Source organism: Delphinus delphis, chromosome 2 (genome assembly GCF_949987515.2).
Source record: "Delphinus delphis chromosome 2, mDelDel1.2, whole genome shotgun sequence".
NCBI lineage: Eukaryota > Metazoa > Chordata > Mammalia > Artiodactyla > Delphinidae > Delphinus > Delphinus delphis.
The window spans coordinates 88,761,700-88,776,984 of NC_082684.1; the positions used below are offsets into that span (position 1 = coordinate 88,761,700).

Below are 15,285 nucleotides of genomic sequence, written 5' to 3' on the forward strand. Positions count from 1 at the left end.
CCATGAAGGACAAAGTTTTGACTCCGAGTTCCCTAGGAATGGGAGGCCTGGTACCCCATGTACCAGGGCCACATGGGGAAGCATGCAGGTTGGTCAGGAGGCAGAAAAATTAAGGAAAACCTGTAATGTGGTTTTCATGAGGCAGGGGGAACAGGCGGACCAGGTTTGGGATTGGCTAATTTGAATAATTTTAGTGGGCTCTGGCGTATAGGGACTGCCCTGGTTGTCTGATGTCTGGTCCTGGGATGATCAGGGCAGAAGAATGTTGCCTTCTGGAATGTAAAAGCCAGACAGAGGAAGTGGTTCGGGTATGGACTCTGGGTTTGTTGGCTTTACCTATCAAAGGTGTGCTCCTAGGCTGAGTTGTGTACTGTCTTTAGGAGTTGGTTAGCCCTGAGAGGGGCAGTCTCTTTAGGATTAACAAAGCCCCCAAATGTCAAACAATCATAAAATACAGAAATTAAAAACATGATTAATACAGTAGGATTCAAAATATCTCCAGGAAGGTTTCATGAAGTGTCTTATTCAGTGCCATTGATAAGTGCCACAAATATGCCTACATACTTGCATGTACTTCGGATTGAGATGAGCTCACATTAAGGTACCATAGCATTTGGGGGGCAGTGTTTGGTATTTTCCTGGCAATCCAATCACAGTGACAATTTCCTTCCTGAGATTTTTTCCATATTTGGACCTGCCCTTTGATAGTTTAAGTCAGAGGGTGTGATGGCCAATATCCTGTGTCAACTTGACTGGGCCACAGGGTGCCCAGATGTTTGGTTAAACATTATTCTGGGTGTGTCTATAAGGGTGTTTCTGGAGGAATCAGACTGGGGAAAGAAGATTGTCCTCCTCGGTGTGGGTAGTGTCATCCAATCAGTTGAAGGTCTGAATAGAACAAAAAGGCTGACCCTCCCACGAGGAAGAGAGAACCCTTCCTGTCTGCCTGCCTTGACCTGGGACATTGGTTTCCTCCTGCCTTGGTACTTGAACTGAAACATCAGCTTTACCTGGATCTTGAGCCCGCTGTTCCTTTGGACTGAAACTCCACCGTTGCCTCTCCTGGATCTCCAGCTTACTGACTGCAGATCTTGGGGCTTAGCCTCCATAATGGTGTGAGCCAATTTCCAGGAGTGCCCTTTGTATAATAGGGAAAGTGATGATGTTTGCTTTGGTTCTCTCCCTCTCTCCTTTCCATCCCCTCCGGTTTAATCCTGGTTTTGTCCTTTTTTGGCTGTGTGGCCTTGATGTAACCAGTCTCCTGGAGCCTCACTTTTTTCAGCTGGTAAAATGGGGATGATATGTCTACCTCTAGTGCCTAGCACAGTGCCTGGCACATCGGAGTCTGAGATGGTGCAGTGATGAGCCAGTTTTACAATAGGGGTCAGGGTCTAGCTTCAGATTGTCCAAAGTAGCCATGGTATGCTGGCAAGGGGTGGGAGGGGCTTTTGCAGAGAACTGGTAGAGGGAGGGACCAGGCCAGTTCATTGAGTCCCAGAGGGGTGGGTGGGCAGAGTGCCCTAGAGGAGTGCAGTAGGCACTAGAGGTGGATTTACCCAGAAGCAAATGAAGTTTAAGCTTTTGGGCCTCTCTCTTGCACAGGTCTCTGTGGGTGCTGGGAGTTCCAGGAGCGGAGGGGTAGCCAGGTTATAACCAGAAAGCATTATGCTTATGTTTCTGTTAAACTGCCTAAAAGAGATCTCAGAAGAGTCTTGACTCACCAAGGATCCAGACATTTATTTGGACTTGTTTTCTCATTCCAAATTAATATTAACTATCTAATTTTGTATTTGTAATTTTGGATCTCCAACGTGTATAGGCTTCAATGCCCATAAAACCTGGATCTGCCCCTGCCTGGAGGGCTGCCCTTCTGGGGGATGGCATGTGGAGCCCCAGCAAAGAGGTCATCTTGAGATTCGGAGCCGGGAGAAGGTCCAGACTGGGAGCTCTCCACCTCTGAATTGCAGGCTCCCGCTAATGCCTGCATTGCTGCTCCAAAGGGCATTCAGAAAAAGTTGCTGTTCACGGAAAGGACTCACTGTAGCTCTGACCCTGCTGCAGATTCAAGTGACCTTTGGAAGATCACCTCGGCCCTCTGAGCCTCAGTTTTCCCATTTGTAAAGTGGTATCGATACCTCCAGTGTAGACTCAGGTATGGGTCCTGTGAATTGTAAAGCTCTAGGCACTTGGGAGGGAAGTATCGTAATTGTGTTGCTACTACTTGTATTTCTGTTATCTTGCTATTACTTGAAATAGGCTTAGACCTTAACATTTCAGTGACTAAAGAGCAAAGGTAATGTCCACCCTGACACACTGTTTTTTGATTTCTGTTTTTTGCTGTTTCATTCATTCGTTCATTTTAATTTTTTATTGAGGAAACTTTCCAGCATATACAAAAATTCACAGATTACCACAAGGAATGCCCATATATATATCCATCAGTTGGCTTCAGACTATTATCAACTCTGAAATGCCGTTTGCAGCAATGTGGATGGACCTAGAGATTATCATACTAAGTGAAGTAAGTCAGACAGAGAAAGACAAATAACATATGATATCACTTATATGTGGAATCTAAAAAAATGATACAAATGAACTTACTTACAATTACAAAACAGAAGTAGACTCAGACATAGAAAACAAACTTATGGTTACCAAAGGGGAAACGAGGGGGCAGGGATAAATTTGGAATTGGATAAATTTGTATTTGGCAACAGATACAGACTACTATATATAAAATAAACAACCAGGACCTACTGTATAGCACAGGGAACTATATTCAATATCTTGTAATAACCTATAATGGAAAAGAATCTGAAAAAGAATATATATATATATATATAATGGAATCACTTTGCTGTACACTTGAAACATTGTAAATCAACTATACTTCAATTAAAAAAATTATTATCAACTCATGGCCAATCTGATGTCATCTACACTTCTACCTACTCACCTCCTGTAATATTTTTGAGCAAATCCCAAATCATTTAAACTGCAAGAATCCCAGTATTTTAAAAATTCAAGGGCCCATAAAAACTTACATCAATACTATTATTCTACCTCACTCATCCCCCAAAAAACTTAAAATTTTTTTCTTCCAATTTGTTTAGTAAGCTAAAATTTAATATCATATATTCCCTCCCAACTCACTCCCTGGGGCATAAGTTACTTTACATTTGAATTAAATAAAATTCAGCTGGTAGGCATTTTCCCTGAATTATCTCTTAGGTCTAACACTGTGAGAACTCAATTGAGGAGTAAGTTTGAATTAACCTCTGCTCTTTAATCAGTGAGGTGACCTTAGGCAGGTGCTCTAACTTTACACTAGACCTCAATTTTCTCGTCTGTAAAATGGGGATACTAACACCCTCTTTACAAAGTTATTGTCTCTGAGACAGCATAGGTACAACTAGTAAACACTCAGTAAATGTTAGCTATTATTATTATGATAGTTTCTCCCTACTTTTTCTTATCGAACCCTGTCTTCTGGAAGTAATTTTGTTGAGAGATGTAAATAACTGACGATAGCCTTGGCTGATTTAAGTTAAAAGGTCCAGCAAGCCCAAGGGGGAGGAGCGAATGGAGGAGGAAGAGCCTTCCAGGAGTCTTACCACCTGGGCACTAGGTGTAAGCCCAGCCCATGCTGTGTAGACAAGGTTCACTTGTGTCTCAGAGGCTGGGACCCACAGGGATGCAAACCCTCAGGACATCACAGCTCAGCATAAGCTTGGCTGGGAAGCTGGAGGTCCAGAGGTCAGGTAGGAGGAACGGGGTGGGTGGTGAGAGGTGGAGGCTGTTCATCGTCTGTTTTCCTCTTTCATTTTTGAAGTTGTCTACAAAAACGATATAATAAAGATTGGCCTTGTAGTTATTGAAACCGAAAGCAATGAGGGCCCAGCCTGGCATGGGCTTGAGATAAGACAGTTGTGACCCATACAAAGACCCCCTGTTTCCTCAAGAGCAAAAATAGCTGAAAGATTGACTGAGTCTTGCTGGCCTGTTGGGTCTTTCATTAAGATGCTCTGAATAAGCCTTGTTTAGAGGCCAGCTCTTTTTGAACTGGGCCAAGTGTCCTAGCTGACACCCGGTGAGTGGCATGCATGTGGCATAGGATTAGAGAGCTCTCGACACTGGCGGTCTGCGGCTTGTCCCAGAAAGGCTGGCTGTGAGAGGTGGGGGAGTCCCAAAGACTTGTCTAGACCAGGGGGTCTGGAGTCAGCAGCCGGTGATGTAAGTAGGAGATGCCTAACAGGCTGTATTATTTTTCAATCAGCAGGGATTTTACTTCAGTCAGACTACAGCTAGAACAAAGCATTTATTTTGATTCTTTGAAGGAAGCCCTCAATTGATTTAGCATTAATTGAATTTTTATCTAACTTAAAAGCATGACGTTATTTAACTAGGACATGTATTTGTTATATGAAATACATTTTTTTCAATTAAATAAATGTGCCACTTGTTAAATGACAGTTAATTTTGCCCTATTTATTGATCCTTTTAAAGAGTGGGTGTTTCACCTTGTAAGAGGGTAGAGAGAAAGCAACTGCATTCGTCCGCATCGTTAGTGGGTAATTCTTATTTCTTAACCTAACAGGTAGATGTGTTTCAGGCTACCTTCTAGGGAGACTCAGAGACTTAGATTTATGCTCCTTAGTTATTTTGTTGACAGAGGTTTTTTATTTCTTTTCTGTTGACTTCAGGGTCAAGTTTGGCCTTTCCTTTTTTTTCATTCTGGTTAAGATTGCGTGACCTGCTTCCTTCAATTGTCTGTTTTTTTGATTGTTGCTCCAGACTTGGTTTAGGTCAATGTCAGAAATTTCTCTTGGTTCCTGTTGATATTTTCTGACACTACTTCTAACACCAGGTGTATGTCTTTTCCAACACCAGCCAGTTCTCTGACACCAACTGGGTGTTCAACAGTTCAGTTCGGATGTTAGCTCCCAGAGCTGCAAATGGCATCCCAGGCCACCCACACTTCTGCCTGCCTGACTACAAATTTTGGGGCTCCCAGGATGCCCTCTTAGGTTTGATAATTTGCTAGAATGACACACAGAACTCAGGAAAACACTTCACTTATGCTTACCAGTTTCTTATAAAGCTTATTTCAACTCAGGAATGGCCAAATGGAAGAGATGCGTAGGGCAAGGTATGGGCTGGGGTGGGGGGAGAGGGTGGGGGGGTGCCACAGAGCTTCCATGACCTCTCTGGGTGTGTCACCACCCTCCCAGCACTTCAGCACGTTCACCAACCCCGAAGCTCTCAGAATCTCATTGTTCAAGAGGTTTTTTTTTAAAAAAATTTTATTTATTTATTTATTTTTGGCTGTGTTGGGTCTTTGTTGCTGTGCGCGGGTTTTCTCTAGTTGCAGCGAGCGGGGGTTACTCTTCCTTGCGGTGTGCGGGCTTCTCATTGCGGGGGCTTCTCTTGTTGCAGAGCATGGGCTCTAGGCGCGCGGGCTTCAGTAGTTGTGGCACGCGGGCTCAGTAGTTGTGGCTCGCGGGCTCTAGAGCGCAGGCTCAGTAGTTGTGGCGCCCGGGCTTAGTTGCTCCACGGCATGTGGGATCTTCCTGGACCAGGGCTTGAACCCGTGTCCCCTGCACTGGCAGGCGGATTCTTAACCACTGTGCCACCAGAGGAGCCCCTGTTCAAGAGTTTTTATAGAATTCAATCTCCAGCCCCACTTCCTCCCAGAGACTGGGGGCGGGGCTAAAAATTCCAACCCTCTAATGACGTGTTTGGTCTTTCTGGTGAACGGCCTCCATCGTGAAGCTATCTAGGGGTCCCACCCTGAGTCGCTTCATTAACATTAACAGTTATGGTTGAAAGGGGCTCCTTATTATTATTTGCTATTGAATAACAACTCCTGTCACCCAGGAAATTCCAAGGGTTTTAGGAGCTTTGTACCGTGAACAGGGAATAAAGTGCAAATATATATATTTTATTATACCACAGTTGCAAAGTGGGATACTAAAAAATTATGATTATTGTCCTGGGTTTTTTCTGGTCTTTGACCTTGTATCATGCCCTACCTTCTCCATAAATAGCATTAGATTGTGGTTCTGGTTTTTCTGATCCGAAAGTGAGGATGACATTACATTGTTAGAATGGGAGTGTTCCTGAGATTTTCAAGTGTTTTCAAGCTTGGAACATTTCCTCTAACACGTTCTTTTATGTTTGTGAAATTTTTGTTGATGGTTCACAAGTGAAATTTGGCTGCAAAGACCAGGATATTCTGCTTGATGACTGTTTTTAATGAAGTTGATAGAACTGGTTCAGAGGACTTTGTGTTTATTTACACTGAATCCAGAAATAGGCTATGGGTAACTGCTGAAATAAAACAGAACCAGCCTTCTTGGCTGAATGAGGGAAATATTTGCATAAACTCTTCCTCTTTCAAGAGGAGAACCATGGGGTATTAGGCTGGAAGGGAATTAGGAGGTTGAAGAGCCTCAGATGGCGTGGTTGGAAAGCAGAAACTTAGCCAGGCCTCCTCTTAGATCATTATTTTGTAACTCTTTCCATGGAGTTAAGATGTTGTGTCAGGAACATGAAAAAGTGGTTTCCCTAAAAGGCAAGTGAGGAGTTTTGCTGTGATTCCGTTGTTCTGTGGACATATAGAAAGGCAGGATGTGATGACTGTCTATTCACCATAAAATATCTTCTTCCCTAGCAAACAGCAGTATCCTACTTGGTGATTTCCTCCACTCCTCAATGATTAAGAAACAAAGAACAAACAAACAAAAAACCCAACCAAACAAATAAAACCAAATTGAGTGATTTTTAAAATTTAAAGCTCATTAAAGAAAACGTGAGAAAAGCACATGCAAAGAAGAGGGAAAAAATCAATTATAGTGTTATCAAAACATTGCTAATATTTAGGTGTCAAATATGGTATGCAAAAAATGGTTTCCCTTTTGTGGGAAGTGTGGAAAAGATATCTGGATTTTTTTCATTTAAGATTATCATGTAAGCACTGTTTTGTTGTTATTGATAGAGATAATAGATATAGTGGTTTAAAGCAGAGGCTCTGGCACTGAAGTGCCCAGGTTCAAATCACAGCCCACCATTTGTGAGCTCCCTGCCTCAGTTTTATCATCTGTAAAATGGGGATGATAATGACAGCCATCTCACAAGTTAAATGTTTATGTAAAGGACTTAGTACATGTTTGTTATTGTCATCAAAATAGATTTCATTATTATAACATTAATATATGTGTACAGTAGAGATTTTATAAGATACAGAAAAGCAGAAGAAATCAAAATCACCCATTATTCTAAAACCCAGAGAAAAACCACTTACCCAGTGTTAACATTTTCCTATTTTTTTAAAATACACTTTCTCTTACATAGTTGAGCTCATATTGTAATTCCAGTTTATATCCTGATCATTACATAATTATTCTGGAAAAGACTAATTATGTAAACATAATTTGAAAAGACTACATAGGTCATCTTGTGTAACCATATTTTACTTAACCCTTCCCCAAAGTTTTAACAAGCAGATGGCTATTCCTGCCCATCTCCCCGTACCCACCCCCATATTTAAAAGAGAAGTAATCATAAATTAGCCTTGGTTAGAATAGACTGGAGCCTGAGCCTTCCTTGGCCAGCGTGGAGGCTGCAGTTGTTTTTTCTGTAACCAGGACGTAATCAGATCCAATCCACAAACCAGTTAACTCAGGGTTGAACGTATTATGAATGAATATGTGAGATATATCTTTGTAAAGGTTTGTCTTCTTAAGTATTAGAGGTTACTTCCTTAGAACAGAGTCCCAGAAATCGAAATGCAGGGTCAAAGGATGAGAAATGTTTTCTATAAGGGTCATACTGATTTAAACTTGTGGCAACAGTGTATGAGCCTGCCCCACTTTCTGTAGTCCCCATGTCCCTTCCCCCAGCTCTGGGTTGCTTTTCAGATCTGAAATATTGAGGAAATTGTCAGGGGTTCCAAAACACTGGAGTAGAGTTAATCTTAATTAAAATCATCACTCCAGCCCCTCCTTCTCACTCCTCCAGGGCCCTTGTTTCTTCCTTTCCTTTTCCCTCCCAGCTTTCTCTAATTCCCTCGTGTAGCCTTCCTCTTCTCCACTGGAGGCGGTGGAGCAGGGGTAGTCATATAATTAAGTTGTTCCCGTTAAGAAGTTGGTGAACTTAGCAGCTAGAAGTGTTATCCCCCAGCTGGGTACTTGCATTTTAATAAAGGGTTCCTGGGGCATTGTTGAACCCACAGGACTGAGCTTGATGGTGGAATTTGGGGTGCTGCAATACGCAGGGAGGGAGATATTTTGGTCTGGACCCCTCAAGTTATACAATAGACTGTATCCAAGATGTAAGGCCGGACCTGTGGATGGGATGACGCCAAGGCCAGCTTCTGAGACGCCTTCATTTCCTCACTGCCAAAGCACCAGCTGCTCAGAGCAGAAACACCTTTTCCTAAAGGTTAAAGTGTGTCTCTTGGAAAAGCTATTCGGGGAGATTATTTACCGAATTGGGCGGATATAATAAAAGACTAGTCAGCAGCGTATGCAGATTCTTTTCATAAAATATAACTTTATGATACCAGGCAGGGCTCCTTTTATGGCTTTTGCATCATCTGGTTGAAACTGCCAAAGATATGGAGGGCCTTTGCTTATGTGTCTGTAGCCAGTGATTTAAATCGTGTGTCGCTGGGCAGGCAGATCCGGGTACTTCTTAGTGGGGCTGAGGCTCTGATTACCTTGGCCTGAACTCTGAGCTGCAGAGAAGGTGGGTTTCTTGCTGGACTCTTTCTGTTTCAGCAAGGTCTCAGGTGCCCTTTGTGGCAAGGGATTGTTCAGGTGTCTATCTGTAGACTCATACATATTTGGGGGACTGAAAAGCCAAAGAAAGAATTGAGGAATGTGCCTGAGAGGAGAAGGATGACAGCGGGATACTGTAGATGATGCCCTAGCTTTAGGGAGGGACAAGGAGAGGGACAGGCACATTATGAGGAGAGCTTAAAAGATGAAACTTACGTGGTTCAAAGTCTGAGATGTCCTGCAAGGAGGAGGAGAGGGAGAAAAGGAAAGCTTAGCCAATTGTTAGCCATCTGTGGAGCATTCCCGAGAAGCTCTTGACCACAGCCAGGTGGGGAGGTGGTGTTGAAAGGGCGGCAACCAGCTCGAGCCGGCCAGATGCCAGCCTCCCCTCCCTCCCGGAATGAAAATGCTTCAGTCCCATAGTGGCTCCTTCCTTACACAGAGCCTTATCTGTTCCCTTCTAGCCTGATCCAGCCTGAAGATGACCCCGCTGGCCGCTGTGGTGTCTGGCCCCCGTGTCCGACTCTTTGCCTGCCTCCTCAGGCTGGGCTGTCAGCAGGCCAAACCACTTCAGCTTCACACGGGGGCCAGCCTCGCAGCCAAGAACCACTATGAGGTGCTGGTGCTGGGTGGGGGCAGTGGTGGGATCACCATGGCTGCCCGCATGAAGAGGAAAGTGGGCGCAGAGAATGTGGCCATCGTTGAGCCCAGCGAGGTAAGTCTCCCCCTTTTGAGTGCGTGCGTGTGCGTGTGCGTGTGCGTGTGTGTGTGTGTGTGTGTCGTGCACATGCATGTGTAGGTTAGGGGCTGGGTTGGGGATGACTGTCATGCCTAGGCCACCGTGTTCCCAGGTTAGTGCTTCTCTTTCTGGGCACAAAAAGCAGGTCGTCCAAAAGAATTGGGAGAAGGTGGGGGGAGGGAGAGAGCGAGGACAGATCTCTTGGCTTATGTTCTTCTCTCTGTTAGTTTCTTAGGGCTGCCATAACAAATTACCATAAAGGGGGTGGCTTAAAACAACAGATAATTTATTCTTTCGCAGTTCTGGAGGCTAGAAGTCCCAAACCAAGGTGTTAGCAAGGCCATGCTCCCCTCGAAGGCTGAGGGGGAAGGGGAAGCTGTCTCATGCCTCTCTCCTAGTTTCTATGGTTGTGGACAGTCCTTGGTGTTCCTTGGCTTGTTGTAGATCACTCCAATCTCTGCCTCTGTTTTCACATGGCCTTCTCTCTGTGTGGCTCTAGTGTCTTCACATGACCTACTTATAAGGACACCAGTCATTGGATTAGACGTTAGACAGTCTGATGGATAGACATTAGAGAGTCAAGGACATTCTAATCCAGTGTGACCCCATCTTAACTTGATTACATCTGCAAAGACCCTATTTCCAAATAAGTCACGATCACAGGTCCTGGGGTTAGGATGTCAGCATATTTTTTGGAGAGAAACAATTCAACTCATGTCATCCTCCACCTTCAGTCTCATGTCCAGAGGAAAATCAATGGCCGTTGCACTTTCCTTTCCCTGTTCCAGTCTGGAGAAAGGGTGATGAGTTGAGGGGCAGTGGGGAAAAGGTGAAAACCCACTGAAAAGGTGTCAGTGGGCTTGAGAAATTTAAGTATAAGAGATTATAAACAGATTATAAAGCAGAAAAAGGTAGCAGACACGAGGTGGGAAGTTGGGAAGTGTTTGTAAGGCACTATTTCATGAAAAATATTTTAAGATTGTCCAAAGCTTCAAAAAATAGTCAAGATTTTTGGCGGTTGGCTTAATGTTTCCTAAGGAACTGTGTGTGCACCAGTGGGAAACTGTATCTTTGGGAGGAAAAAGCAAAATGGATCTGGTGCCGGTTTGGTGGAGAGGGTAGGGCAAGAAAGGCACAGTCCTTTTCAGGAAGTCTTCCCAGTACCAAACGAGGCTGCCCAGGGCTTTTTTGCAATCTCCAACTGATACGTTGTGATTTGTGGGGAGACTGGAGGGCACTCTCCGTCTATTTCCTTTTAAAAGTGACTTTAATTCAGGGACAACATTTTAAATGACAGTGGTCTGAGAGCTGTATCAGGTGGCCTGTGGTGGATTGTAGCTAACCCACGGAAGGCCTCCCAGTGGGGCTACTCTTTGTGATGAGACAGGCCCCTCCAAGGCACCGGACACAGTTCAGGAGGCCAGAATGGAGTCTGTCCTGCTCTGTGAGGAAGTGCATGACAGGGGCTGTCACAGGAGCTGCCAGCGGCTCAGGCCTTTGGCACTTTCCCTCCTGTGTCTGGTTTAGTGATTGCTAGAGCTCGTGCTTGTTTGCAGTCTAAAAAATAATCCGAGTTTGTATTTTCATTCCCTTTTCTGTTCAAGATGGACTTGAAATCGTTGAGCTCTCACAACTGGAGACCTCTAACCCCCTTATCTTTTTTTTTTTTTTTTTTTTTTGCGGTACGCGGGCCTCTCACTGTTGTGGCCTCTCCCGTTGCGGAGCACAGGCTCCAGATATGCAGGCTCAGCAGCCATGGCTCACGGGCCCAGCCACTCCGTGGCACGTGGGATCTTCCCGGACTGGGGCACGAACCCATGTCCCCTGCATCGGTAGGCGGACTCTCAACCACTGCGCCACCAGGGAAGCCCTAACCCCCTTACCTTTGATCCCATGCATTATGGCTGTAGGGAGATTGCAGAGCTGTTCCTTATGTCCTCTTCACTCTCTGGGGGTGTTGGCAATTCTGTCTGGCCAGTATGAGGCATTTTGACAAAGTTGAGATCTCTTAGTCCCCCGGTCTGCTCCATGGATGTATTGGAATTCTCAGAGACCATTAAGCCAATATACCCTTTGGCCCCAAGCCTAGAACTTTCACAGCTAACTGAGATCAAGAGTGGACCATCTGAAGCAGAAGAACTCCAGAAAATACTGGAAGTTTGGGTATCATGGTGGGATCTGATGCCTCTGAGAAAGGAGAAGAGGGATCCTAGTGCTGATAGGGGATGTCTGTAGTCCTCCCCATGGTCTTGGGAAACACAGTGGGAAGTTAATGAAGTTTTGAACATCCCCAAAGCGGCAGTAAACTTTTCAGACTCACCTCACAAATTTCTGAGGAACCGCATTTAGGTTTTTGGGCTTACTTTTTCTTTTTATCCGTGCACGTAAACGGATTAATAATGTGTGTGTGTTCACATGCATGTGTAAGTAACATGTACATGTTAAACACCAAATCTACTCTAAGCAATAAATAGTACAGTGCTCACTAAAGATAGTTTATGGCTTTTTTCGCTGATCTTGGCAGAATTCTTTTGTAGGTGACTGCCCTTCAGAGCTTAACACAGTAGGAGACGTCAGTGGAGTCGGTGGGGGGAAGACTAACCTCCTGGAGACTTTTCTCTGTGGCGCTCCAGGGGTCTGGAGGGAAGAACTGAGAGAGTCTAGCTCAGGTACTTTGAGCTATGACCCTTTTGATCGGCCTCACATTGAAATGAATCTCCCAATACTTTGTTTCTTAGAGACATTTCTACCAGCCAATCTGGACCCTGGTGGGAGCTGGTGCCAAACCATTAGCCTCATCTGGCCGTCCCACAGCGAGTGTGATTCCATCTGCTGTAGAGTGGATCAAAGCTAGAGTGGTTGATCTGAACCCAGACAAGAACTGCATCCACACAGACAACGACAAGGAGGTAACCGTCCGGGTCCTTTGGCTTTTGTTAACCTGAGGGCTTGTATTGAACGCACAGCCATTGTCAAACTGGACAGCTTCATGGTAAGAGGGCAGTATACATGTGCGTGTGTGCATGTGTGTGTGTGCTGAATACTGCATGAGATGGGAGGGGGTGTGGGGAATGGAGGATGGGATAGATGGAAGGACTGAGTGCTGCTGAATTAATAAATGAACAACGAAGACAAGTATTTATTGAACACCACTGTTTGTCCTGTTGCTTGGTACAGTATCATATGCCTGAATTTTTATTGCACAAATACTACTGCTCTGTGTGAAAATACCAGGTACCTCCCTCCTTTTTCCTTTGAAGCAGCCAGCCTCTCTATCTGACCCTGGTCCTGCAGAGGAAGGGGGTGTTGGGAAGTATCCATCCCAGTCACACTCGGGGGAGCTCTGCCGGAGCTGTTAGGGAACCGTGTGACTGCGGTGGTGCCAGGGCTGAGAATTGCTGCTGCTGCAGCTTGCGGCTCATGGTTGCCCTGCACCGTTTAGAAGTCTCCTGCCACCCCCACCACACAGGGATCACAGCTTTTCAGCAACTGCAGCCCCTGTGTCTGACTGAGGTCATGAGGGCAGGATGGTGAGAAGACAGGCTTAGGAGCCATCGGGGCGTCGTGTCCCCCTGTCTGCTGCTGAGCCCAGGACAGCCGTCGTGCCGCACAGCCCTGTTCCGGGCTCCCATGGTTCTTGGGCCCCCAGGGTGTTATTGGCCTTAATATCCTGACCCGGCTCCCTCCAGACTGGGCACTCCAGCATTTTCACAGAACTGTGGAATCTGAGAGTTGGTGGGAATCTTTCAGATCCAACCCCTTGCTCTAAGCAGGGACCATTGGCGCCAGGCCTTCTCAGCCTTTCCTTAGGTCATGGATCTTTCTGAGTGTGGATCTTAATTAGCCCAGTCTAGAAAATGCATACATGTACCTAATTTTGCATTTAATTTCAAGGAGTTCAGAGATTGTTTGCAGCCTTTCCCTGAGCCCTGATCAACCCTGAACCAACCCTCCTTCCCCGCTTCCTTCCTCCCTCCCTCCCCACCCTCTCTCCCTCCCTTCCTTCCTTCCTTCCTCAATATTTATTAAGCATTATTATAACCTAGGTACAGTTTTAGGGATATACAAGTGAACGACAATAGACAAAAATCCTTATTGTCCTGGATTTTATATTCTAGTGGAGGAGAACATACAATAAACAGTAGGTGTAGTAAGTTATATAATGTGTTAGAAGGTGATGAATATTAATTTAAAAAAATAGAGCCGAATTACTGGGATTGGGGCACGTGGGGTAGGGGGTTGAATTTAAAATGGGTTAGTATTTATACTCTCCAGGGCCAGGGACTTCTCTGACAAGTTATCCCTCTTCATTTTTTATAGACAGACAGGTTATATGAAAGTTCTGCCTTTAATGAGTCAGAATCTACCTCCCTGTAACCTCTTTTTTGTTCTTTCTTGGGCCAGGGTGTTAGTGGCCATAATACTGTTCTTGTCCCTTATTCTTCCTACAGTGTGGGAGAGAAGGCCTTCTCTCTCTTCTGTGGCGAAACCCTCCAACTATTTGAAGGTGGTTCCTAGAGTCTGTGTCAGTCTTCTCCTCAGGTAGACTTGTCCTCCTGTCTCCACTTTCCTCAGAGCTCCAGCCCTCTCACTACCCTCTTTACCCTGCTTGAGACGGCATCTGACTTGTTTTGCCCCCATGATCCATGGCCCCTAGAGGTGCCTGGAAGAGTAGCCAACACTACAGAACAGCCCAGAATAGAGTGGGACATTCTCTCCCACAACTAGATAGAATCCAAGCTAGCATTTGCCAAGTTATCACAGTGCTGATTCATGCTGGGCTAGAGGTCAGTTCAAACCACTGGGTCTTTTTTTCACATGATCTACTGTCAAGTCAAGCATCCCCCATCCTAAAATATATACATACATATTTATTTATTTACATTCAATTAAAAAGTTTATATGTTATATATGTATTATTTTCTCCCTGTTGAAACACTTCCATATTTTCCCCAGCATGTCCAGGAGAGCAGACTGGATTAAACACAAGATTGTTCTCAATTCACAAGACTGAGTTTTGGGACTCATTTCCCTTGCCAGTCTGCTGCCAGCTCACGGGACCAGCGGACTTGTATCTTCTAATACACATCCCCCTTTGGTACAGCAGTGCCTGCCTCCTAGTCAGACCCCTTTGCATTATAGGAATAGCTCAGAGTCCTCTGTGATTGGGTTTGTGTGTATCTTAAGGAACATAAACTTGTCTTATCTCTTGAGAATGAGAGGCACTGGGAGGTGCTCTCACTTCTGAGTGCTGCTTCGACATCTAAGGCCTAGACCCTTGGGAGAGTTGTAGAGTCTTGTTTTAGGGCTGTGAAAGAAGTTGGTATTAGTTGGTGAGACTCTTCTCCGAGATTTTTTTTTTTTCTGTGGTACGCGGGCCTCTCACTGTTGTGGCCTCTCCTGTTGCGGAGCACAGGCTCCGGACGGGCAGGCTCAGCGGCCGTGGCTCACAGGCCCAGCCGCTCCGTGGCATGTGGGATCCTCCCGGACAGGGGCACGAACCCGCGTCCCCTGCATCGGCAGGCGGACGGACTCTCAACCACTGCGCCACCAGGGAAGCCCTCCGAGATTTTTTAAGCAAAAATATTCCATAGCCAGATATCAGAAATCTACATATAACGTCTCTTCTTCTTGGTTGTGGTTCACCCTCCCAGCCTGCCTGGATCTTTTAGATTTTTGATTCAGACATCCAGTTAGCCATTTTTCCTTGCCATTATCCATGATGGTTTCATTTAAGTTCAAGGTTTTAATTCTTTAACATGCCCC

At 45.2% G+C, this 15,285-nt stretch overlaps 1 protein-coding gene across 1 annotated transcript in view; it reads left to right on the plus strand.

Moving 5' to 3' along the window:
- Positions 1–15,285, plus strand: part of SQOR (sulfide quinone oxidoreductase) — a 46,124-nt gene that overhangs the window by 11,657 nt on the left and 19,182 nt on the right. The window contains exons 2-3 of the mRNA XM_060005171.1: positions 9,245–9,495; positions 12,258–12,428. Of these exons, the coding sequence (XP_059861154.1) occupies positions 9,262–9,495; positions 12,258–12,428 (405 nt within the window). The 5' untranslated portion in view covers positions 9,245–9,261. The remainder of the gene's footprint in view (positions 1–9,244; positions 9,496–12,257; positions 12,429–15,285) is intronic.